Genomic DNA, 26,374 nt, shown 5'->3' with positions numbered 1-26,374 from the left:
AAAAAATAAATAAATAGTAAAATGTGAAAAAAATACTTTTGTGTGCCACCATTGTATTATATTACAGCACACATTACGTATATTTCTCACAGTAGAGAGCCATGGTGATGGAGAAGTTACTTCTCAATATGCACTATCACAATGACAAATACAATGAAGATATAGATCTGATGAGCAACTGTGGGCTGAGGTCAGCATCCTGAGCAAGTACAGAGATGCTCTGCTTGCTGCCCTCCACTTCCCTCTTAATCTAAAAATTACATGAAAACTCTTAAGGGGGCTTCCAGTCCCTCATGGGGCTTCCAGTCCCTCAATAGACAGGACAGTATCCCTCATGGGGCTTCCAATCCCTCAATGGACTGAACAGTATTTCTGACACTCACAATAATAATGCTTGATCTCTTTCAGGCATTACTGTGGGAGCAGATTAATGATTCAATCACTAACCTAGAAAAGAACTTAGAGACATAGATTGTCAGCAATGACCACCACTCTTAGAAAACATTTGGAAAAATAAAATTATTGGTGAAGATAGGTTGAGATGTTTTTACTACTGACTCTAATGTAGAAAATCTTAGGGGATAATACGAAGTTCAGAAAGGCACACTCTTATTAGTTAAGCTAGGGACCTTTAAAGTCAGGGAACAAGGAAAACGGCAACACTGGCTGACATGACTCTCTCTGAGACTGTAGAGTGAAAAATTATAAAAATCATTTAATAAAATATATATAGGCTTTTCTTTAGGACTCCCTTTAAAGAGCATGGAAAATTTTTTTCTGAAGCAAGCTAAAAATGTAGACTGGCCAGTTTCAGGAACTGGCTAACTACAAAGGGAAGAGAGGAATGCAAATCATTTAAGTTGTGCTGAGAAACTAGTGACCATGATGACAGGGCAGGGTTGTGTCCAGAGCAACTGAGAAATAGTTGAGCAAGTGACAGGGCAAGGCCACAATGACAGGGCAAGGCCACAGTGACATGGCAAGACCACATTTTTGAGAAGAATGAGTATACAGAGTGTTTTCTACATGACCCTGACTCACTTAGGTTGGGTTCCTCTGGAATTTTCCGCTATTTTTATGTTATGTTTCCTTGCTAGCCCCCTCACTCCCCTTGATTTGTGGTTCTGCTCTATATAAACCCTCCACTTCCAGCCCACATGTTGCGGCCCAAGCTGCCCCACGTTGGGCACCAAAAATGTTGAGAGCCGCTCTAGCCCACTTTGGGGGTCAAAAATGTAGGGAACCGCTCTGTCAATGTTGGAACCCACACTGCCAAAAGCCTTCGGGGCTAAGTTGTTAGAGCCTGCACAGCCCCAGGCTGCTCCGGTCTGAGGGCCGGGGTTCAGCAAGAGAGAGAGAGTGAGGACAGATTCGAAGAATGGAGACGAGACAGAGTGTGATTCAATCCCGTTTATTCTTCAGTCTCTCTTCTTCTCTCCAAGTCCCTAGTCTTGAGTTCCTAGTCCCTAGTTCCTAGTCTCTAGTGCCTCCAAGTTCTTTCTCCAAGTTACTTCTTCCAAGTGCTAAGTGTTTAATGTCTAATAACTAACTCCAAGTTGTTCTGTACTCTTCTGTCTGCCTCTCGCCTTTTATATGTCTCACTTCTAAGCCACGCCCTTAAGTCACACCATTAGGTCTTATCTCTAAATCTGACCTCTAAGTCACAACCTTAAGTATAGGCTCTAAATCACAGCTTTAAGTCTCACACACCCAAGGGAAGATCCTGGGTTATCTAAAACAAGATGTTATCAGAGTGTGCTCAGCTGTTGTAGGCTGTTGTAATCAAGTCTCTTGTCAGGGTATATGGCTCAAGATGGCTGCAAGAATGATATCTGCCTTCTGTCAGCTCCCCACACCCACGAGGTTGACACTCCTCTGACCCTGCGTGGGCCACGAGTCTCGGCCTCAGTCGACTGACCCCGAAATATACCTCTTGCTGTTGCATCAAGAATAGTGAGTGTCTTATGAGTTATTGGGGTGGCCACAAATTCCTGAGGCTTGAGGGAGGTCCTCCCTTCCTGGGGTGGGGGGGGGGGTGCGTCTTACAAGACTAGGCTGGTGACGGTTGATTTCTTATACCTATTTTTGCCCTCAGCTTTCTGATATGATTTATTAAGAAATACTGATGAGTAGATATGCATTCTGGGAATTTAAGGTAGATTTGACTGATTTTTATATAAAAGTTTAGATTTGTGATTCTTTTAAGATTATGATAAGATTACTTTTAAAGATAAATAACAAAATAATTATACATTTCTTTAAAACCTCACATCACTGCCTGCCAGTAAGAAAAGCTGGCGAAGTAAACTACCTTTCTTACTTATATGTAATATACAAATTATATATAAAAGTCAAACTACAAAACTCCAGATAACCCAATTAAAAATTGGGTACAGGAGCTCTATTTTCAGGAAAGGTGAGTTACCTACTTGTGAACCAGAGAAAAAAGAGAGACTCACACAAAAACATACACATTGGATGAAGTGGAAAATGGCTATATCACAACATTTAGATGGATGGATGAGGCAGAGTCCACCACCCTGAAACTACTAACTTTTTCTTTGGCTTTTTAATATCTTCTTAGACAAGACTTCTTTAGAAAATTACCTCATAGATAAAAATGTACAGAAAAATGGAAGTTACAGAGCAATAAAAATTGTAGCTGCCTGTGGTCAAGGATCAACTGGGTTCACCTGAAAAGGGGGCTGGGAGCAATGAAGCCAAGACAAAGTTCTCTTCAAGGCTCAAAGCTTTAATGTTCAGCTCTCAATTTAAATGGAAAGGACCAACCCAAACCCTTTCTGGTTTAAGCCGGAAATGGGTGGGATAATCCGATAATCTGTTCTTGGTCTTGGGCAGAGATATCTCAAGGCAAGCCCAGGGGCAGTTCTTCTAAGTTCCAAGGTGGGTAACTCCACTTAGATCCTATCACTTGGTCTGTTTTGGTAAACAAGGTCTCTCAGGCCTTCTCAAGGCTGGGGGAAGGGCACAAAAAAAATAACAAGTTCAAAGCAGTGTTTCATTCTATAGGCTCATTATAAGTTCAAAGCAACAGTTTCATATAGTCTTCATATGCCTTTATGATAGATCACACCTGTGGCTTTATTCTTGGACTTGAATGTTTTTCCTTGAACACAAATTTATCTCAATCCAATTTCTCTTTTTAGTGTAACCATGAAAGCTCATTTGATTTCTTATTATGCAGCATTAACTTACTATTATGAGGAGTAGTTACATTCTATTCTTGAGTCTAACTTTATTACATCTTTTATGAAAGCAACTAAAACCATATCTTAAAACTTTCTTGCTATGATTATTTGAATTGTATCAGAAATTATATAAAATCATTAATTCATTTAAACAGGGTTAATGCATGAAAGTTGATCTTTATGTTGATCTGCATGAAATCTGCTCAGTAGGGTAGGCTAATGCCCAGGGATTATTATATTAATTGAATAATGAGAGGAAAGGCATATCAGCTGCAGGAAGCAATCCTGAGATGAGGTCTCATTGAAACCTTGCCTCATAGGACTCATCCATCAGAGACCATGCAAAAATGGTGGACCAACTTCAGGAAAGTTGCCTGCTAGCCTTTAGCCTATTCTAGATGGCTCCTGACTATGAGAATGTCAGATGGTCTTCAGGAACATCAAAAATCTGTTGAATACGGCATCTAAATTTTTATTAATTTTTGACAATGGGAAATGTAGACTTAGTAGTATGGCAGCAATCTCATACTACTTCAAAGAAGATGATGAGCATTGAAAATCCTCCTCATGGAATTTGTTGCAAATGTTGCAAACTGTCACTGGCATGAAACTACCTTTCCCTTAATTGCTGACCATATGCTCTTCAAGCTGTGGACAAGCAGCCACAAAGAAAGAAGAATGCCAAACTGCTAGGACAGGTAAAGAAGTTCTTCCTATTTGTTGCTTCACAGAAAAATCTGTCACATATTGTGGGCCAGTATATTGAAGAGATAAATGTGCCAACATTGAAGAAGAATCTTAGGTGACTGACAGGCCACCACAAGTCCCTAATATTTCTACAGTTTTGTAAGCTGCTTGACCTGTACTTTCTGTTTATTCAGGAAATATTTATGTCTCCCAATCCTCTGATGGGGCTGAAGACTAGATAGTTATAATATCACAGTTAAGATTAAGTTGTTTAGGATTTAAGAAAATGCTCTAAGGTTTAAAAACGTATTTTCAGTTAATAAATGCAACATATAATGGAAAGTGATTTAGGTACAGAACTTTGGACTCATGAAGATAGGACAGTAGAATTCTTTGTCCAAGATTAACAAATAGAAACAGACTGGACAGTATGAATGTAATTCTTACCATATAATATGTTGTTTATTGATGTTAGCACAAGAGTCTTTTATTTAAACAAAAAGCAGGAAAATTGCAGGATATTTGATCACATTTTGAGCTCCAAGATTGTGAGCTGGAAAAAACTTGTAGTATGACTCAGCCCTAGCACACACTTTTAACCCACGAGCCAAATAAATTCAACCATAGGTAAAGAGGCAGAGCAAGCAACCAGCTAACAGAAAGGAAACAGAAAGGAAGGACAATGAAGAGAAGTGTATATAAGACAGCATGGAGAAGGGAAAGACCTTTTTCCATCTGGGACATCAATAAGATAGAAAGGCCAGTTGCCTCTCTGAGCTAGCAGACTGTCACCGAGGCACCTGGCTCCTGACTATTCATCTGTAAACTTAAACTGCTGGAATTTTTGTTTTTAAAACAACACACTGTTTTCACCACTAGGCAGCTAACTTGACTATAGAGCTCAAAGCTCACTCCGGCACCTGTGACACATATCCTGCAAGAAGGCTACACCTCCTAATAGTACCACTCCTTTTCAGATAACCATTCAAATACATGATTATATATGGGCTTCCTCTGAACAATGGTGGGAAATGGAGACACCAACCCACAGTCAAACATTAATTACAGAGCACTAGTTGGGAGTCTGCATCCAGGCTTTTTCTTGATGATTGGGGAATCCTGTCAAAGGGCAGTATAAGTAATTCTGGGAACCAGAGGGCTTGAGGACATTGCAAGAGCCTGTAGAATCATTTAAGCAGAGCTCATGGTGGCTCAGAGACCTAACTGGGAATTGTGGTGCCAGCGTGGGTCTGGTTGTTGGTTTTATGTTTTTGTGAGGCTCCTGACAGTCCAATTGGTGGTGTCTCTCATTTATTTCCAGCTTTCATTACCACTTTGTCTGAGTTGCCTGGCCCACCCTGGATTTGAGGGAGTGTATGAACCTTGTGCAGTATTAAGTTGATGTCCTGAAAGGCTTGATCTTTTTTGAGGTGATAAAGGAATCGGATGGGTCTCAGGGAGATGGGAGGTGGGGTTGGGAGTGGGAGTAGGAAGAGTAGTTGTTGCTGGGATGTATTAGATAAGAGAATGAATATATTTAAAAAATAATCCAAAACCACAACCAACCAACAAATACACCACCCAACCACTGTAGAATAATTTCCCTAATGAACATAAAAAAATTTCAAAGATCTCAACTGTATTCTTTCTTAGCTCATACTTTATAACTGACCTGCTTTCATGTCTATGACAAAGTTTGCTCTACTTGTACAAATCTTGTGTGTAAAAAGTGACACTGAGAGAGATAACCAGAATTCACACAATTCTTTTTTCTTTTTCTTCCTCTTCTTCCTCCTCCTCTTCTTCTTCTTCTTTTTGACAGGGTTTCTCTGTATAGTCCTTGCTGTCCTGGAACTCACTCTGTAGACCAGGTTGGCCTCGAACTCAGAAATCCACCTGCCTCTGCCTCCCAAGTGCTGGAATTAAAGGCATTCGCCACCACTGCCTGACCACACAGTTTTTTATAGTAACTGCAGACAAGGCAGTTGTGAAACTTCACAATACTGTAGAATATATTACAAGGAATGTAGGAATGGATGGAGAAATGTTTCACCAGAGTAAGGGCTGTGTATGACAAGCCAATCCTCAGGAAAAGGAGGAGAAACTGAAAGTACTGCAAAATTTGGCATGGGGTAAGGATTCCTTATCTACACTGTAATGCAAGAATTGGGTTAAGTAATTGTTAAAGAAATAAGAGAATAGAAACTAGCAAAAGGGTAAAAATGGGGAAGGAGGAAGTTAAATTATCCCTCTTTGAAGATGACCCAAGGCTATACTTAAAAGGTTCACCACCACACATAAAAATCTCATGAATTTAATTTCAGTAAAATGGCAGTTTAAAACAGTAAGCATATAGAAATCATTAGCCTTTATATAAATAACAGCAACAACTGACTTGCTGAGAATGTAATTAGAGAAAAAAAAGTCATCAGGGCTATTTATAATAGCCCCCAGAAGCAAACAAAATACAGGAGCAACATTACCAGAGGAGGGGAAAGACTTGTACATAAAACAAAAACAAAGAAGACATTCTGATACCAACAGCCTTTACAACAAACACTGCTCCAAAACTAGATATCCAACTGTGGAAAAATGAAATGTTGCTCACCCTACAGAAAAATCAATTCAAAATCAAAGTAATTTATTTAACACTGAAAATGCAATATATATATATGAATACAGGTGAAGAGAAGGAACATTTTTCACAGAGAATGGGGTAAATGGAGGACAAAAATGGGAAAGGGGCGAAAGTACACGATTCATAGGTATTAAATGTCACATTGAAACTTGCATTTGGCCAGAAGATTTAGTAAGTCTTTTCATGACCATGATAAAATATTCACACAAGAGCAAGTTAAAGGGTTTAATTTGTATCATTAATTTGGTCATTGTCTACCATGGTATTTTACTCAGTGTTCTATTGCTATGAAGAGACACCAAACCAGGATAACTCTTGTAAAGCATTTATTGGGGCTTGTTTACAGTTTCAGAAGTTTTGTACATTATCATCATTGTACGGAGCATGCTAGGGAACACGGTGGAATGCAGGCAGATGTGATGCTCAAGAAGTAACGGAGAATTGTACATGTTGATCCATAGTTAGTATGAAGAGGGACACTGGGGTCTGAGCTTTGGAAACCTCAAATACAACCCCCAGTGACACCTTTATTCCAATGATGCCACACTTCTTAATCCTTCTAAAGAAGTACTACTGCCTGATGACTAAGATTCAAATCTATGAACCCTGAGGGCAATTCTAATCCAACCACAATACATGATGGAAAAGTTATGACAACAGGAACTTAGAGAAGCTCATCATGTTCCACCTAGTCAGGAAGCAGGAGACAGATGCAGAATTATCAGGATAGTTTCTTATACTGTAGCATTTCCTGCACATGCTTCAAACCGCAATCACCAGATCTTCTGACATCAAACAAACTAATCAAGAAAAGTCCTGCAAATCAACAGAGGCTTGCTCCTCACATGATGCTAGAACTCATGAAGTTAACAAAATATAAGCAATTACTTTATGACCCATCTGCATGAAAGACAAACATAATTAAAAAACATAATTTAGGTTTATTTTGTCTGGGCATACGTATGTATGTATGTATGTGGGAGCCCATGCATGAAGGTCAGAGAAAAATCTTTACAAATAATTACCCCTATTTTGCGGGTACTTGGAATACTAACATGGCTATGGGTCTTGCTGACAGTTAAGTTTTTTCCCAAACTCATGCTAGCCTTAGCCACAGAGATTTAATCACATTTCTTCCCTTTTCCACAACCTTACTCTCACCTCATAAGTAAAATAGGCTACAACTAGAAAGGTGCACAGAGTACTTAACAATGACAACACTATGAAAGACCACAGTCCATGTGTCATGTGAGACTCAAGGCAATCTCTTATCTGTGATCTCTTACAACATAAAAACAAGTGACTACTTTTGCAACACAATGGTATAGAAGTGTTCTGATTCTAAAACAAAAGAAACACAAGATAGCAAGAATGGATCAGCCCCAAATCCAGAGAACAGTCTGACAGCTGTACCTTTGACATGGCTGTGTGAATGATTCCAAAGGCTTTATTTACCATATTACTCAATCTTACATGATTTCTATTTAGCAGAAAGCTTTTGATAACTTTTAGTGTCTGAAGAAGTGTTAACATGTTATGAATATTTTAATATTTGTATTATTTCACTGCAGTTCAAACTACCTTGTGTTGATAAATATAAGAAAGTTTATTAAAGGGTTTGCAACATTTTTCACATGTAGCATTTCAGTCTCGTATGAATTATGAGGTGTTTCACAAGTTCTTAGTAATTAATAAAGACCTTGGAACTTCACACTTGTGTGGTTTCTCTCACAGATGAATTCTTGAATGTTGTTTAAGACCAGAAGACTGGTAATAGTTTTTGCCATATTCTCCACAATTGTAATATCTGTCTACAGTAGGAATTATCCTATGTTTGGAACATGCTATGGAACTTCTAAAGTATTTGCCACATTCTTTAGATTTGTATGGTTTCTCTGCAGAATGGATTCTTTGATGATCCTTAATGTTTTAGTTGAGCAGAGATGGCCTGGATACATACTTTATACTTGCAGGGTTTCTCTGCTGAGTCACTTCTCTTGTGTTTAGAAAATAATGCTGGACAATGGAAATCCTTGCCATATAGTATACATACTTGTAGGGATTTTCTCCAGAATGAATTTTCTTGTGTACCAAACGTGATGATAAAATTCAAGGCCTTTCCACATAATTTAGTACTGTTTCTTTCCAATATGAATTTTATTTTCTTTCGGCACTAGGTAACATACCATCAATATTTTTTAAACATTTATTTTATGTATATGAATTCTCTATCTGCATATACACCTGTACACCATCAGAGGGGATCAGATCCCATTATAGATGGTTGTGAGGCACCACATAGTTACTGGGAATTGAACTTGGGACCTCTGGAAGAGCAGCCAGTGCTCTTAACTCTTGAGACATCTCTCTAGCTCCATGAATTGCTTTATGCTTGGAAAGCCGTGATGGGTAATGGAAGGCCTTGCCACATACTTCACACTTGTGGGGTTTCTTTCCTGTATGAATTATCTTGTGTTTAGAAAGTAATGATGGGTAATGGAAGGCCTTGTCACACACTTCACACTTGTAGGGTTTTTCTCCAGTGTGAATTATCTTGTGTTTAGAAAGTAATGATGGATAATAGAAGGCCTTGCCACAAACTTCACACTTGTATGGATTCTCTCCTGTGTGAATTCTCTTGTGTTCAGAAAGTGACGATGGAAAACGGAATACATTTCCACATACTTCACACTTGTACGGTTTCTCTCCTGTATGAATTTTCTTATGGTTGGAAAGTTTTGAAGGATAATGGAAGGCCTTGCCACACACTTCACACTTGTGGGGCTTTTCTCCTGTATGAATCATTTTGTGTTTAGAAAGTAATGATGGAAAATGGAAGGACTTGCCACATAAGTCACAATTGTAGAGTTTTTCTCTAGTGTGACTTATCTTGTGTTTAGAAAGTAAAGATGGAAAATGGAAGGTCTTGCCACATTCTTCACACTTGTAGGGTTTCTTTCCTGTATGAATTCTCTTGTGTTTAGATAGTGATGATGAGAAGCGGAAGGCCTTTCCACACACTTCACATTTGTATGGCCTCTCACCTGTATGAATTATTCTGTGCTTAGATAGTGATGATGAAACATGGAAGTCCTTGCCACACACTTCACACTGGTATGGTTTTTCTCCTGTGTGAATTCTCTTGTGTTTAGAAAGAAATGATGGATAATAGAAGGCTTTCCCACAGTCTTCACACTTGTAGGGTTTTTCTCCAGTATGAATTCCCTTGTGAACTAATAGTAATGATGCAATATGGAAGGCCTTTCCACATACATCACAATTGTATGGCTTCTCTCTTGAATGAATTTTCTTATGTTTAGAAAGTCTTGAAGGATAATCAAAGGCCTTTCCACACACATCACACTTGTATAGTTTCTCTCTTGTATGAAGTTTTTTATGTTTAGAAAGTCTTGAAGGATAAACAAAGAACTTGCTATGTACTTCACTGTTATAGTGATTCTCTCCTGTATGAATTCTCCTGTGTTTAGAAAGTAATAATGGAATGCAGAAGACCTTTCCACAAACTTCACAAGTGTAGGCTTTTTCAACTTTATGAATTCTCTTGTGTTTAGAAAGTGATGATGGAGAACAGAAGGCCTTTCCACATACTTCACACTTGTATGGTTTCTCTCCTGTATGCATTTTTATATGGCTAGAAAGTCTTGATGGATAATGGAAGGACTTGTCACATACTTCACATTTATAGGGTTTTTTTCCTGTATGAATTATCTTGTGTTTAGAAAGTAATGATGAATAATGGAAAGCCTTGCCACAAACTTCACACTTGTAGGGTTTTTCTCCTGTATGAATTATCTTGTGGTGAGAAAGTTTTGATTGAACATGGAAGGCCTGGCCACATACTTCACACTTGTAGGGTTTTTCTCCTGTGTGTACTATCTTGTGTTTAGAAAGTAATGATGGATAATGGAAAGCCTTGCTGCAAACTTCACACTTGTAGGGTTTCTCTCCTGTATGAATTTTCTTGTGTGCAGATAGTGATGATGGAAAGCGGAAGGCCTTCCCACATTCTTTACACTTGTATGGTTTCTCTCCTGTGTGAATTCTCTTGTGTTTAGATAGCGATGGTGGAAAACAGAAGGCTTTTCCACATTCTTCACACTTGTATGGTTTCTCTCCTGTATGAATTCTTTTATGGGTGGAAAGTCTTGATGGATAATAGAAGGCCTTGCCACATACCTCACACTTGTGCAGTTTTTCTCCTGTATGAACCGTCCTGTGTTTAGAAAGTAGTGATGAAACATGGAAGGCCTTGCCACATACTTCACACTTGTAGGGCTTCTCTCCTGTACAAACTTTCTTATGTTTAGGAAGTCTTGACTGGTAAACAAAGGCCTTGCCACATACTTCACTGTTATAGTAATTATCTCCTGTATGAATTCTCTTGTGTTTAGAACGTGATGACAGAGAACGGAAAGCCTTTGGACATAATTCACATTTGTATGGTTTCTCTCCTGTATGCATTTTTGCATGGGTAGAAAGTCTTGATGGATAATCAAAAGCCTTGCCACACACTTCACACTTGTAAGGATTCTCATCTGTATGAATTATCTTGTGCTTAGAAAGTAGTGATAAAACTCGGAAGGCCTTTCCACACACTTCACACTTGAATGGCTTCTCTACTGTATGAATTTTCTTATGGTTGGAAAGTCTTGATGGGTAATGGAAGGCCTTGCCACACACTTCACACTTGTAGGGTTTTTCTCCTCTATGAATTATTTTGTGTTTAGAAAGAAATGATGAAATGTGGAAGGCTTTGCCACATACTTCACACTTGTATGGTTTCTCTCCTGTATGAATTCGCTTGTGTTTATTGAGTATTGATGGATAATGGAAGGCCTTGCCACACACTTCACACTTGTAGGGTTTTTCTCCTGTATGAACTCTCTTGTGTACCAAAAGTAATGATGGAAAGTGGAAGGCCTTGCCACATACTTCACACTTGTATGGTTTCTCTTCTGAATGAATTTTCTTATGTCTGGAAAGTCTTGATGGATGTTGGAAGGCCTTGCCACACACTTCACACTTGTAGGGATTCTCTCCTGTATGAATTATCTTGTGTTCAGAAAGTAATAATGGAATGCAGAAGGCCTTGCTACAAATTTCACATTCGTAAGGTTTTTCTCCTGTATGAATTCTTGTCTCTTCAGAACTTAATGATGGAATATGGAAGTGCTCCACACATGCTTCAAATTTATAGGGTTTCCCTCCTAAATCAATTATCTGGTGATTTTGAAACACTTTGGTCCACTCAAAGACTTTGCCACATTCTTTGCATGTACAGCATTTTCCCCCTGGGGAGGAAGGATTGAGAAATTAATAAAAGTAAACAGAATTCTGTAAATTTACAATGCTTCTGTTTAAAAACTAATATTTTCTCATACTCTCATTTGTCTTTATAAATGAGAAGCCACATTCAATTTTTTATATCTGTATTCAATGAAGCCTAATTTAAAACACAGAAGCGAAAATCATGTAGCCTTCCACTGAAAAATAAGACCATGACAACAGAGAAATGGAAACAAAGGATTAATCAAAGTCAAATAGAAAGAAAAACATAAAATTAACAAAACTCATTAAGTAAATGCAAATCATTCCCTTACACAAATACAGAAATTTTATGACTATATAAAAGCAAAGTATAAAACAGTCTACCTTTGGAAACACCCAAATAAAAAATAAATTTGTATTTTATATTATAAACAATATATGTATATGATATACATATTAGTGTAAAGTTTAGTTTTCAAAGTTATATATAATAAATCTCAAGGGTTCAAGAAAGAAGTTAATGCATATCTTTAGGCATGATGTGTTTGTGCAGATGTAAAGATTATTCTCGCATTGTCCAAACATTGATTTTTCTGCCTTGTATCTACTTGCCAACCACACATCGTACTGTAAATCTTACTCTAAGCATGTCCCTTTTCATGTTTGTGTTCCCATGTTATCTAACTTGTTCCCATGTTATTATCTAAGTTGTCAATAAAACTGATCAGCCAATAGATCAATTGTAGGGAGGAAAGAGTTGGACATCTGCCATCATAGGGTAGAAGACACAGAGAGAAGGAAAGAATTCACTACAAGGACGGAATCCAGAGAGCCATTATGTAAAGACACCCAAAGCCCAATAAAAAAAATGCAAGTATCCTGATTATTTTGTCTGGGAGGCAGCCAGACTAACTAAGAAGATTAGAATGAGCCATTAACTACCCAGTCATTGTCTTGTGAATCTGATCAAATAAATGTTATAGTTTCTGTCTCTTTCATTTTGGAGCTAGCCAGGGATAGAGACAAATCTTCACTTTTAAAAATACATGTACATAAATCATATATATATATATGTATATATATATACATATACATATATATATATATATATATATATATATATATATATATATATATAATATTATATTACTTAGAAATGGCAGATCATTGGCTGTCATGGGGAACACAAGTTAATCTCATGGTAGAAGAAAACACAGCTTATTAGACATAATGCATCCTTAATGTTAGGTAATGTCTTCTCACAGAAAAAGACAGAAAATCATAGCTTTAAAAGATGATTTATACCGGAAAATTGTGTCTCAATAGCTTTATATTAGATCTTAGAATTTCCTCCTCTGTTCACTGATACCCTCCTCCTGACGCACCTGGGTGCACATCCGCAGCCGCTCCTCTCTTCACATCTGAAGGCTCTTGTATTTGCTCCAGAAATGTGACCATGTATGGCTTAGAGGAAGCAAGACCTGTTTGTGGAAAAAGGAAACAACATTATTAGTGTGATCTCCTGGGAAATAAAATGTCCTTTTCAGGACTATGTATATAAAGAATGAGAAGATACAATAAAGGAGTACAGAAGATTTGTTTTTCACATGTTTTCTGATGGGCACATCAGAACCCTTAGGAAAAACTTAGTACTTCTGGGTCCAGAGATTCATATCCCTTATTTACAAAGATGACTTTTAAAACCAAAGTGTGTGACAGTCTCTGCAAGGTGTACCACTTACTTTCAAAAAAAATGAGACACATAAGAGGGGTAGGGAGAGGAGGAATCAACGCAAGAAATAGTTTAATAGTTTTGAGGTATATAAATAATTTTAATTATCCTAAAAAGTAGCGCTATATCCCTCACAGTTGGAAGCACAGGCTCTCATGAAGTACTGTACAAAGGGAGCAACTTTCATACTGACAATTAATTAAGAGTTCTTCATGGAAATATGTAGCAGTGAGGGATAAAGAACTGGGAGTAGCCATTGGAGGCTTCCAGGACCCAATGGGGATGACATTAGCAGAAATGTACAGTGAAGGGGAGACAGAACCTGTAGAAATCACCTCCAGTAGATAGGCATGGCCCCAGGTTGATGGATGGGGCTACCCACCAATCTCAAAGTTTTTTAATTCAGAAATGTTCATGTCCAAAGGAAAGACAGAGACAAAAAAATGGAGCAGAGACTGAGGGAAGGGCCAGTCAGGCACTGCCACACCTGGGGATCGATCCATCCTATCTGAATATACCAAACTCAACACTGTTGCCGTTGCCAAGAGCCCCTTGCTGACAGGAACCTGGTGTGGCTGTCCCCTGGGAGGTTCTGAAAGCACCTGACCAATGCAGATGCAGATGCTCACAGCCAACCATCAGACTGGGCTTGGGGACCCAGGTGGAGGAGCTGGGCGAAGGCCTGAAGGAGCAGAGGGCAATTGCAACACCATAAGAAGAACAATGTCAGCTGGCCCAGTGCTCTCAGGGACTAGACCACCAAGTAAGGAATGTACATGGAGGCGTTCATGGCTCCAGGTATATAACTAGCAGAGGATGGCCTTATCTGAAATCAATGGGAGGGCAGGCCTTTGGTCCTGTGGAGGTTTGATGCTGGAGAGCTGGGGTGGGACTGGGTTGGTGGGTAGGAGAGCAACCTCATAGAGGCAAAGGGGGAGGGGAGGAGAGGGCAGATGGGATGGGGTAACCGGGAAGGGGGATGTTATTTGAGATGTAAATGAATGAAATTATGAGAAAAAAAAAGTTCTTCATGGAAGCTATCCTCACCCAGGAACACAAGGTTGTTGTAATTCTCCAACATCACGTCCTTGTACAATTTCCACTGAGTAGGACCAAGGCATTCCCACTCTTCTGCAGAAAACTCAATGGCCACATCCTTGAATGACAGCATATCCTGAAAAACAAAAATAGAGGAAATACCACATATTGTTGGGGAATGATCTGGTGCTTCTATGTGCTCAAATGCTACCACAAGATCTGGTAGACATAAGACAAGCAAACTCTTACGTACACCAGTATTTATTGTGTAAAACTTGGTCTCCAATTTTAAACTATTGGTAAAATAAAACTGACAACAACCAATTATGGGGTAAAATAGAGGTTGGTAGGGCTTCAGTGACTGGGCTGGGGGTCAAAGGTAAGGAACATAATGATGAGAATGGGAAATAGAGAGAAGAAGACGGGAGGACATGAGGTCTCCATCAGACATGATGGATCAATAACACATGTTCAAGAGAAGTGATGCCCAACCTCCAGGAAATATGGATGGAGCAGACATAATTCAGGAAAGACTCAATCAGCAAGAAATTAGGGAGAACAGCAGGGGAAGTAGCCAGTCTAGCTTTAGAAAAATAGATTAGGAGTAATCCCCCAGTAATTGAGCAAAAGTCAAATAAATAAATCATAGTGTGAGTCTCATTCATTTGGAAGCTAAACTGGGATAGACATAACCACAATTAACTTACACATCAGGCTAATTATCACCATCAATAATAACATAAATACAAAGAGACATCATGTGCTTCTGCATATAAATCTAAATGAGGCTCTGAGTGAGAGCAGAGCCGGAAGAACTTCTGATATAGGTAAGATATCCCTAAGATATTATTTGTGATGCTGGGGGTAACACAGGACCCATCTCTAAGTGAAGTGGATGACAGAAGGTCCTAGAAACTCCCATTATATAATGCTTTTGAGAACCATAAAATGGAGAACGAGGGCAACTAAAAACAGTGTGTTAAAGCTAGACAGATGGCTCAGTAGTTAAGAGCACTGGGTACTCTCCCAAAAGACATGGGGTTTGATTCCTAGAGGCCTCATGGACACTCACAACTGTCCATAACTCCATTTAGAGAAGATCAGACAACCTCTCAGACATGAAAGCAATCCTGCTTTACTACAAAGCAGACTGGATCAGGTCCAGTGATCTCAGCCAGACAAGCTCCTGGTATAGGTAAGTCAGTCAGAAAGCACAGGAAGTACAGTCACACAGCATGTAGGACTTGTTTATTCATACCTGAAACAGTAATGCCCTGTCCTACCTGATAACAGCCTTGCCTTTAAAGACAGGATTCCTCTATGAATACAGCTAACCTTCCTCAACTTTGTCTACAACCCACAGAGGAATGTTTTAGGACAGCATGAAAATCTGTCTGCCTAAGCAGACAACACCAGGAAGGAGAGACTGCAGACCTGGATGGAGCTCCTATAGCAGCATCCTCTCCCTCATTCCCAAGCCCCTCACCTGTGTCTCTAAAAGGTTCAAGCCAGGTTTCTCCCTTCACACAACCCCCATCCCATTTCCAGGATTGGTGCCCATCTCTGTGTGTAGCCTCATCTGTTGTTCTCAGCCTATTTCCTGCCTTTCTTCTCTTTGATCTGTACTAACAAATCTAACATCAACCATATTTTCACAAATGACCATATTGCGTCCTGTAACATCACTGAATATCACAAATTAAGCTGTGAATTGACTAGCATAACAGAGAAAAAAACTGTGTATGGCAATTCCCTAATTCTTTTACTTTTATGATGTCGTTAAAATTCATTCAAACTAAAGATGTTCATTTGTAACCACATTAAGATAACCCCAAAATCACTGAAAAGGAGAATATAAAGAAACATAATGTATTTGGGTTAAGGAATATAGAGCTGTTTCATACCAGAAAAGAATAAAGGAAGCTGTTATTAAGTCAGCACACAAAACTAATAAAACAACAATTAGTTTTGCAGCATGTAGGCTGACGGTTATGTCATGCCTGTAGTTTTTCCTAAAAATATATGACCAGATCTCATAGAAAAACAATATAAAAGATCATGCTAGCATTTCCACTCAGTATTCTACAAGATTTCTAGAAACATTTGCTAATACACATTACTTGATGAACACTAGGACCCAAATTTTAAACGTACAATCATAAACTTCATCAAAGACTACAAACATTTTTTAAAGGTATAAAGAAACATCTCATAGCTACTAAAGACAATGAAAGGAAATATACAGGAAATGTTAGACACTGTGAAAAGACCAAATCTTCGCATTACAGGCATACATGAAGGAGAAAAATCCCCAAGCAATGGCATAAATATGATCTTCGGGAAGGCCATAAAAGAAAAAACAATAAACAACAACACCACCAAAAAATGCAAAGAGAATACAGACACATGTCAAAAACTATCCACCATGACCAAGTTGGGTTTATCCCTTAAATGCAGGGATAGTTCATCATATGCAAGTCAATAAATGCAAGAAATGACATAGTCTTATAAGCAATAAACACATGGGCATCTCAAGACGGGCAGAAAAGCCTTGGACCAACTTCAATATGCTTTCTGGGTGAAAGTGCTACAGAATGTAAAACTAGAGGGTTGTTCCTTCAAGGGAAGGAATGGGAAATCTGCTTTCCATACAAAGCTTAGAGCTGATTACTAGTCTACTTAGTCACTTATGATACATAGTTCACTAACTTCGCTCCTCGAGGACATTTAGGTATGTTTTGTTGTGCTTACAGGACTGAGGTAATTATTACCAGAGGAGTTTACACCTAACTGTGCTAGTGTGTGACTGTGCCTAAAACAAACAAGTGGACATCAGACTCCCCCATTTGAACAAACAACTGCTAGTGAGTTGCCCTGTGTAAACTGCCTTCCCGCCTCCCCTGCTGTGTTATTCTGCTGGTCATGAAGCCATGAACCCCTGTGGGGGTGCTGTTTGGGAGCATAAGGAAGAGAATGGAGGGTACATATGACCTCAAGGGGAAATTGTGAGGCAATAGTTAAGGAAGTGGACGAACGTAAATATGGATCTGAAAGGTAACCTTGGAGTGTCAACCCCAGCTCCCTACCAGCCTGCAGGCACTCTGGGCAAACCCAGCAGAGCTCACCCAGATACCTAAACCACACAGACTCAAAAAAGAAAGAGTATTTCAACTACTTTTCCTTATGAACATTGATGCAAAAATACTCAATAAACACTCACAAACCAAATCTAAGAATACATCAAAAACATCATCCACCATGGCCAAGTAGTCTTCATGCCAGGAATTCAGAAGTGGCTTAATATATGCAAATCTGTCAACTTAATCCATTATATAAACAAAATGAGACAACCAAGTTACCTGTCAACCTCCTTAGATGCTGAAAAACCTTTTGAAAAAAATCCAAAACTCCTCCATATTAAAAGTCTTGGAGAAATCAGGGATATGAAATGCATACCTAAACATAATAAAAGCAATATACAGTACAATCTTGAGTTAACATCAACTCAAATGGAAAGAAATTTAAAGCAATTCCACTAAAATCAGGGACAAGACAAGGCTGTCCACACTCTCCATGTCTCTATAATATACTACTTGAAGTTCTAGCCAGAGCAATAAAAATAACTAAAAGAGATCGAGGAGATACAATTTGGAAAAGAAAAAGTCAAAGTATAGCTATTTACAGATAATATGATAGTATACATCAATAACCACACCAGAGAATTCCTTGAGCTGATAAATACCTTCAGCAAAGTGGCTGGATACAAAATCAACTCAAAAATAAAATAATCATTAGCCCTCCTTTATACAAACAATAAGCAGGCTAAGAAAGAAATCAGGGAAATAAGTGAAAACGGCCATCTTATCAAAAGCAATCTACAGATTCAATGCACTTCCCATCAAAATCCCCACACAATTCTTTACAGACCTTGAAAGAACAATTCTCAACTTTATATTAAAAAAAAAAAAAAAAAGCCCAGGATAGCTAAAACAATCCTGTTCGATAGAAGAACTCCTAGAGGAATCATCATCCCAGATTTCAAGCTGAACTACAAAGATACAATAATGAAAATATCTGTATGGTATTAGTACAGAAACACACAGCTTGATCAATGGCATCTAAAAGAAGACCCTGAAATAAACCAACACATTTATAGACACTAAATTTTTGATAAAGAAGATAAAACCATACAATGGAAAAGAGAAAGCATCTTTAGCAAATGGTGCAATTCTAACTGGATGTCTGCTTGTAGAAAAATACAAACGGATTCATATTCATCAGTCTACACAAAACTCATGTCCTAGTGGATTGAAAACCTCAACAGAAACCCAGCTACACTAAATCTATTAGAAGAGAAAGTGGGGAGTAGCTTTAAACACACTGATATAGGAACAACTTTCTGAACAGAACACCAATAACTCAGGCACTAAGATAAACAATGAATGAATGGGATCTCAGGAAACTGAAAGCCTTCTGTGAGGCAGAGGACACTGTCATAATAGCAGCCTCCAGAATGGGAAAAGGTTTTCATCAATCCTACATCCCACAGAAGGCTGATATCCAAATATATAAAGAACTCAACAAGTTAGACACCAGCAAACCAGATAACCCAGTTAAAAAAAAAACTGAGGTACAGAGCTAAGCAGAGAATTCTCATCAGAGGAATCTCTAATGGCTGAGAAACACTTTAAAAAGTTTCTTTGGTCATAGGGAAATGCAAATCAAAGTGACTCTGAGATTCTACCTTACACCCAGCAGTATAGCGGAGATAAAAAACTCAAGACATACAGACAAGGATGCAGAGCAATGGGAACACTCCTTGGCTGCTGGTGGGAGTGCTAAGTTATACAATCACTATGAAATCAATGTGGTAGTTTTTTCAGAATATTGGTAATAGTTCTACCTCAGAACTCAGCGATATCACTCTTGAGAATATACCCCAAAGATGTTCTACCACAGCACAAGGACGCTTGATCAACTACATCTGTAGCAGCTTTATTCATAACAGTCAGAAACTGGTAACAACAGATGTCCCTCAAGGGACAAATGGATGAAGAAATTGTTGTTCGTTTACACAGTAGACTATTACTCAGCTATTAAAAACAAGGATATCATGCAGTTTACAGGCAAATTGATTGAACTAGAAAACTTTTTTTAGATTCAAATCTTACTCTAAGTAGAGTTCTTTAATGTTTCAACCTTCCTTCTAGCCCACATACCAGAGGTAGGGGACTAAAAAGGTTACCAGGAAGCAGGGGCTATGGACTTGTTTAGAAGTAGTTCCTTGAGGCAATTCCATTCTTTGTTGTCAGGATATCAGCAGTCCAGTCCAATTTCAAAACACCAAACATGAATCAGTACAGGTGGTAAGATCCAACTTAGACAGCACAAGGAACCACTGACTTCATAGGAAACAGAAGAAGCAGCCAGAAAACCACAGAAGTTCTTTGGTGCATTTCTCTCTATGTAGTGAAAACCAGCAGAGCTTTGCAAGTCAAATCAATGCAAGAGCATCCTCTCACTGTCTGCAGGGTTTGATTTATCTCCTCTCTAAACATCACCTACCTTCTCAAGCATCTGCTCTCAGCAAAACATCACATGCCCTCAGACAAGACAGCTTCCAGCAAAACACCACATGACAACGGATTTTTAACGAAACTAGAAACTTCCACTTCATCTTCCTGACTGAGGTAACCCACAACCAAATGGATATGTATAGTATGTACTCACTTATAAATGGATATTAGCGACAAAGTACAGGATGACCATGACACAATCCACAGACCCAAAGAAGCTAAATAAAAAGGAGGACCCAAGGGAGGATGCTTGATTCTCACTCAGAGGGGAAATAAAATAGTCACCAAGTGGATGGAGGCTGAAGGTGGTAGTGGAAGGGAACGGGGAGGAATATGTGGGTGAGAGATCAGGTGCAGTGAAAGCTTGGCAGAGAGGGCCATAGGAGTGAGTAACATTTGGTGGGGGGCCAGGTTGAGGAAAGGTGTCATATCTGTGACATGCTGGAGACCTGGGATGGGAGAGGCTCCTGGGAGCCTATAAGGGTGATACTAGCTGAGACTCCTAGTATGAGGGAATATCGAGCCTGAAGTGGTCACTTCCTGTAGCCATGCAGGACTCCCAGTGGAGAGATGAGGTTGCCAATCCAACCACAAAACCTTCAACTTAAAATCTGTCCTTCCCACAAGAGTGCATGGACAAAGATGAGGCAGAGACTGAGGGAATAGCCAACCAGTGACTGGCCCAACGTGAGACCCTTCCCATTGGTAAGAACTATTACTGATACTCTGTTAGGGTTGCAGACAAGCCTGGCCTAACTGTCCTCTGAGGGACCTACCCAGCAGCTGATGGAAACAGACACAGAGACCTGCAGCCAAACATTAGACACAGCTGAGGGAGTTTTGTGGAAGAGTTGGGAGAAGGATTGTGGGACTCCACAAAAGGAGAGGGTAGGGACTCCACAAATGACCAAGGAAGTCAACTAACCTGGACCCTTGGGGCTTCCCAGAGATGGAACCATCAATCACAGAGCATACATGGGCTAGGCCTACCACCTCACCCCCACACATATGTAGCATAAGAGCAGCTTGGCCTTCATGTAATTCTCCCAGTGACTGAAGTGGTTATCCCTGACTCCGTTGCCTGCCTGAAGATCCTCATCCCTATCTCAGCTGCCTCATATAGCTTCACTGGAAAGGTGTGTGCCCACTCCTCCAGTGACTTAATGTGCAAGCAGGGGTTGGGAAAGGGGGATGGCTTCCCCTTCTCAAAGAGAGTGGTGCATGGGGGAGAGGGGCTATGTGAGGGGAGACTGAGAGAAGATGGGGGGCTGTGATGGGATGAAAAGTGAATACACAAATGAATGGAAAAGAAAGAAAGAGGTGTCCTTGAACTCACTGACAGAAATATTTTAACTTAAAGGCAGAAAATGACAGCAACCTGTGCCCCTCAGGTTTATTCTTTACTCGTTTTTGACTTGTCCTAATTAGATTTCTGTCTTCTATGCATGGCCTCTGACGTGTAGACAGTCATCACCAGGAACTGAATGACATCACCCAACACAAGGACCCTTCAGAGTTTCCCAGAACTTGTCAAACGTGACAAGGTTCCTGCCTGAGTCTGTTAAAATCAGTGAGTCCTTCATTCACACCATCACTCACAGTAACATAAGGATGAAGTGAAAAGAGCCTGCAAGGAAAAGGGCAGAACTGCACCCCATAGGAGACTGGAGTCCCCCCTGAGGAAGAGGAAGGAATCCCACCTGGACAGTTGACTGTCTGGATGGTGGTGATGCCACCTGTGAAGGACATGGTAGATGAGGTTGTCATTTTCCATTTGCAGAGTCAGCTGTTCTGAAAATTTTCAGGTAAAGTCAGACAGCCCCATGGGGTCATGACAGAAAACGGTACACAAAGAAGGCTAACATTCCTGCTAGTCAAGCAAGGCAAACAATGTTTTCCCCACACAGTGAAATGCAGACAACATCCTAATGTTCAACACAAGTCATTAACAAAAGGATGCTAGAGAAAAATTAGATTGTGAGGTTTCAGGATTAGGAAGCTGTCAGTTGGATGGATTTCTTTCAGGTCACTGGTGCTCAGAACTGAGAGCAACAGAAGGAATTACTACACCCAATATACTATGTTTTAAGAATCGTAAAAATGTGGGGACTCATGTCGCCTAGCTTCACAATGAATTGGCTATGAAGGAGAGGATGACTTTGAACTTCAGGATTCCTGACTCCTCCTCAAAATGCAGAGATGACAGAAGTGAGTCACAGATAGGCTTAAGTTCACTTTTCTGTCATAGATGTGTTTAATACACAATATGGATGAATATTTTGGTGCCTATAAACCATATATGAGCACACTGCTGTAACCTCTTTACAGTGTAAGAAATGTGTTTTGATGTACAAGGCAGCACATGATTCCTGACTCCATGTACTGTGATATTTTTCCTACAGATTAGCAACATTAACTAGGAAATGTTTATTTATTCTAGAAATGGTTAGAAACTCGTTGAAAATTCCAGTAGATAGGACAAGGTGGTTTGAAGCCCATGCTCCCTGAGAGTAGACTTCAATGCCATAAGCCAGGTTCCAACTCACTAACACTTTGACTGAAGAGTGACAATATAAGCAAGATCACCTGAGGTAGGGGGAGGGGCTGTAAAAGAGAAAATCTGAAAAAGCAAACACATAAAACTATGTGTCTGGCTCTGAATGCAAAACTCTTGGAAGGAGTCTGTGTGTGCGGAGACTGATGGTCCATGTGGAAGTTCACTGAGGGGCAGAACTTGGAATTTTGCAGGTTCAGGGGCAGCTGTCTTACCTTGGGCTGGTTTTCTCTTCAGGGACAGTCCTTGCCTCACTCTGTAGTGGACCACACAGCTTGTGACTAAAGATAAAAGCCTCTCCAAACCCACTGACTTTGCAGAACATGCGCTTCTATCAGTCCAAAAGCTAAAATCTCATCAGATTGTATCTTAGGTGAATAGAATATTTCCCATGTCTCATAGTATGTGCCTCTATCAGACACACACCAATATATTTCAAACTTTCCTTGGTTAATAACATTATTCTGTAAAACCATTAAACTGATTCCATGTTGGGGCATGGAATTTGGATTAAATTAAATCTATGTTTTCAGATCATGGCCACTCAAATGACCTTGGACCAAACTATTCTCTTAACCTTTCAAGAGGAGAACTATGCCTTTTGCATGAACAGAAATCTTCTATGTGTAAATCGTAAGACCCTAAGTGTGCCAGGCTTTCGAAATTTATCTTACAGCTTTAAAAAAGTGTATTTACTTATGTATATGAGCACTCTGTGGCTGACACACCAGAAGAGGGCATCAGATCCAATTACACATGGTAGTGAGTGTGGTTGCTGAGAATTGAACTCATGCCCTCTGGAAGATCAGCCAGTGCTCTTAACCACTGAGCCATCTCTCCAGCCCTCTCTTACAGTCTTTCAAACACAACTGAAGAACTTGGAGAATTCTTTCTAAAACTATTAAGGGTGCATGAGTAAACCTGACTGTCACATCTAGGGACAGAGAAGATTTAAGAGAGTTCAGGCACTGCTGATAATGTGAACAACCAGAAGAAAAGCACGGGAAGAGACAACAATGTACCTATCCTGGCAGATTAGAGAACAATGTACACATCCCGGCACATTAGCAAACCTATTTCCTCCTTCTCTTTCAGACATTCCAGCCCCACCCAGAGAACTTTTCCTCACTCCAAGTCATCTCTTACATCTGAAAAGGAGTCTAAATTTTGGACAGAACACATACTCAGAACTGTTGAGGTATTACTGTCTAGTGATTTTTCATCTGAAGGGTAAAATCTTAATTATTTGAATTGTGCAAACGCAGGTTTATACCAATTACAAGATTATTCTGTGGCTAAATAGCCATGTATTGCGATGTTTCAGGTCACAAAGTTGTGTATTAGAAATTCTTATTTGAACCGAGGCATCTATGAGTCTAACAATTCATTCCAAAGGAAAAGGAACTAACACCCCACACATCAGTTGCCCTCCCTCACAGTATTCTCGCTCCTTGGACACTAGGAACTTTAGGAAGCTGTTTGAGCTCAAACCAGGAGTCGTCTCTAGGACAGAAAGTACATAGGGCGCTAGATGTCCCCGTGTTCTGTATGTCCCGAGAATCTGACTACAGCCATGTGAGCAGGGGTCAGCTAGGGAGAGCGCATTTCCCCAGCAAAGATGAGTGCGCTCCCTTCAGCATCTCAGGCACAGGCAGGCAGCAGACCCAGGCTGTCCTGACCATCCTGTTGTTTCCAAGTTTCTTCCCTTCAAGCTTGTGCCCAGGAGCAGTGGCCCAGCCTAGGTCAGCACAGCACCTCCAGGTCAGCAGCTTCCCCTGTCTTACAACACCCCAAGTCAGCTCCCTGCACGCCCGAACCGCCACCCTGCACAGTTCCTCAGACCTGAAAGATGGCGCTGCTCCCTGCACCAACCTCCATGTCAGAGATCCAAACGCAGTGCTCAACAGGACAGTTGCATACATTTGAGGAGGAGTGAAATTTGAAGAATAAGGAAGTTCGCTTCAGATGGCCCTTTCTGATGACGTCACGGTACTCTGGACTACATTTCCCACAAGTCAGTTGGAAGGACTTCCAGGACCCCAAGGAAGAGGTTTTGTGCACTGCCTGGATTCTAGCCCAGTGGTGAGTGAGCAGCTGAAGTCAGAGAGAAACAGGCATCAGCATATGAGCAGCCACGGAAACTGGGCTTTTTAAAAGTCCTTGGTCACAGTATGCGATGTTAGCCTGTGAGCTGAGCCTTTCACAGTGATGTTTATCGCATTTCCTTGTTATCTCTGCTAAAACACTGTGATTTTAAAGCTCGGATCTAATTATACAATCTTACTACCAAATGGAAAATTCAACAAGGAGTACAGTCGCCTGGACACTTGATTGGCATGGCTGCTGAGAATGAGCTCATGACTGGGCTGTCTTCCTCCTGAATGCTGCAGTGAAGAGCATTGTCAGCAACCACAAGGATTTAGCATTTCTGAGCTTAGCTAGTTTTCCAACAGTGTATGTGTAGAGGTTTGGTCTTTTGGTTATGTATTGTAATGTTAAATTCTCTACCGGAAGGTCTGCACCTACCACTGAATTCTCACATTTACAAGGTTCTATTGTGCAAACCTTGTTCCTTAATTTAAAATTATTGGATAAATTAAATTGGCTATAGCCAATTACTGGAGGAATTAGAGGTAGGTGGGTTTTGAGTTACCTGGTAGGGAGTGGACAAGAGAGAGAAGGAAGAGACCAGGAAAAGGAGGGAGAATGGGGAAAGAGGACTAAGCTGTCATGAAGGGACATGGCCAGGAAAAAAAAAAGCAAGTATTTGAAGTTCACCACCGAGAAGGTAGCCAGGACAGCAGTTAGAAGAGTAAATTAGGAGCCGGGCAGTGGTGGCACATGCCTTTAATCCCAGCACTTGGGAGGCAGAGGCAGGCACATTTCTGAGTTCGAGGCCAGTCTGGTCTACAGAGTCAGTTCCAGGAGAGCCAGGACTACACAGAGAAACCCTGTCTCAAAAAACAAAACAAAACAAAACAAAAAGAAGAAGAAGAAGAAGAAGAAGAAGAAGAAGAAGAGGAGGAGGAGGAGGAGGAGGAGGAGGAGGAGGAGGAGGAGGAGGAGGAGGAGGAGGAGGAGGAGGAGGAGGAGGAATAAATTAGGGCTTGAACCCCACTAATTGTCAAAGCCAAATGAAATAACCCTAGTCTGAGTCTTGTTTATTTGTAGGCTTTTCCGGGATAAGCTCTTTTGAAAGAAACCATTTAATTGGGGCTGGCTTACATTTTCAGAGAGTCAGTTCATTATCATCATGATAGAAAACATAGTAAATTGTGCTGCAGACATGGTGCTGGCAGAATCCAGAGTTCTACATTCTTATCTGCAGGCAGCAGAAGGGAACTGTCTTCGTACACCAAGGAAGAGGCTCTGGATCACACTGGCCAGACTTGACCATATGTTTGGGATATCAAAGCCCCCACCTCCTGACTTGCTTCCTATAGCAAGACTGCACCTCAAATGAGGTCACAGTTCCTATCAGTGCCACTTCCCACGGACCAATCATGTTCAAACTACCACCATTTCCTTGATACACAATAATCAAACAACTAAAGATTAGAATAAATTCCTCAGTAAATAGGCATAGACTAAGTTTTCAATAAAAAGACATAGACTAACTGAATGGATGTAAGGGAGAAAAGACCATCCTGC

At 40.1% G+C, this 26,374-nt stretch overlaps 1 protein-coding gene across 1 annotated transcript; it reads right to left on the bottom strand.

The window, feature by feature from the left end:
- Positions 1-6,843: 6,843 nt before the first annotated feature.
- LOC117724036 (uncharacterized) lies at positions 6,844-24,700 on the bottom strand. The gene is given in 5 exon segments (XM_076916348.1): positions 6,844-8,893; positions 8,896-11,846; positions 13,209-13,304; positions 14,603-14,729; positions 24,566-24,700. Coding segments are annotated over 5 exon segments (3,267 nt in total). The 5' UTR covers positions 24,602-24,700; the 3' UTR covers positions 6,844-8,836.
- Between the last annotated feature and the right edge of the window lie 1,674 nt (positions 24,701-26,374).

The sequence above is a fragment of the Arvicanthis niloticus genome, chromosome 19, assembly GCF_011762505.2.
Source record: "Arvicanthis niloticus isolate mArvNil1 chromosome 19, mArvNil1.pat.X, whole genome shotgun sequence".
Classification (NCBI taxonomy): Eukaryota; Metazoa; Chordata; class Mammalia; order Rodentia; family Muridae; genus Arvicanthis; species Arvicanthis niloticus.
This window is presented reverse-complemented; position numbering and strand designations above follow the sequence as displayed.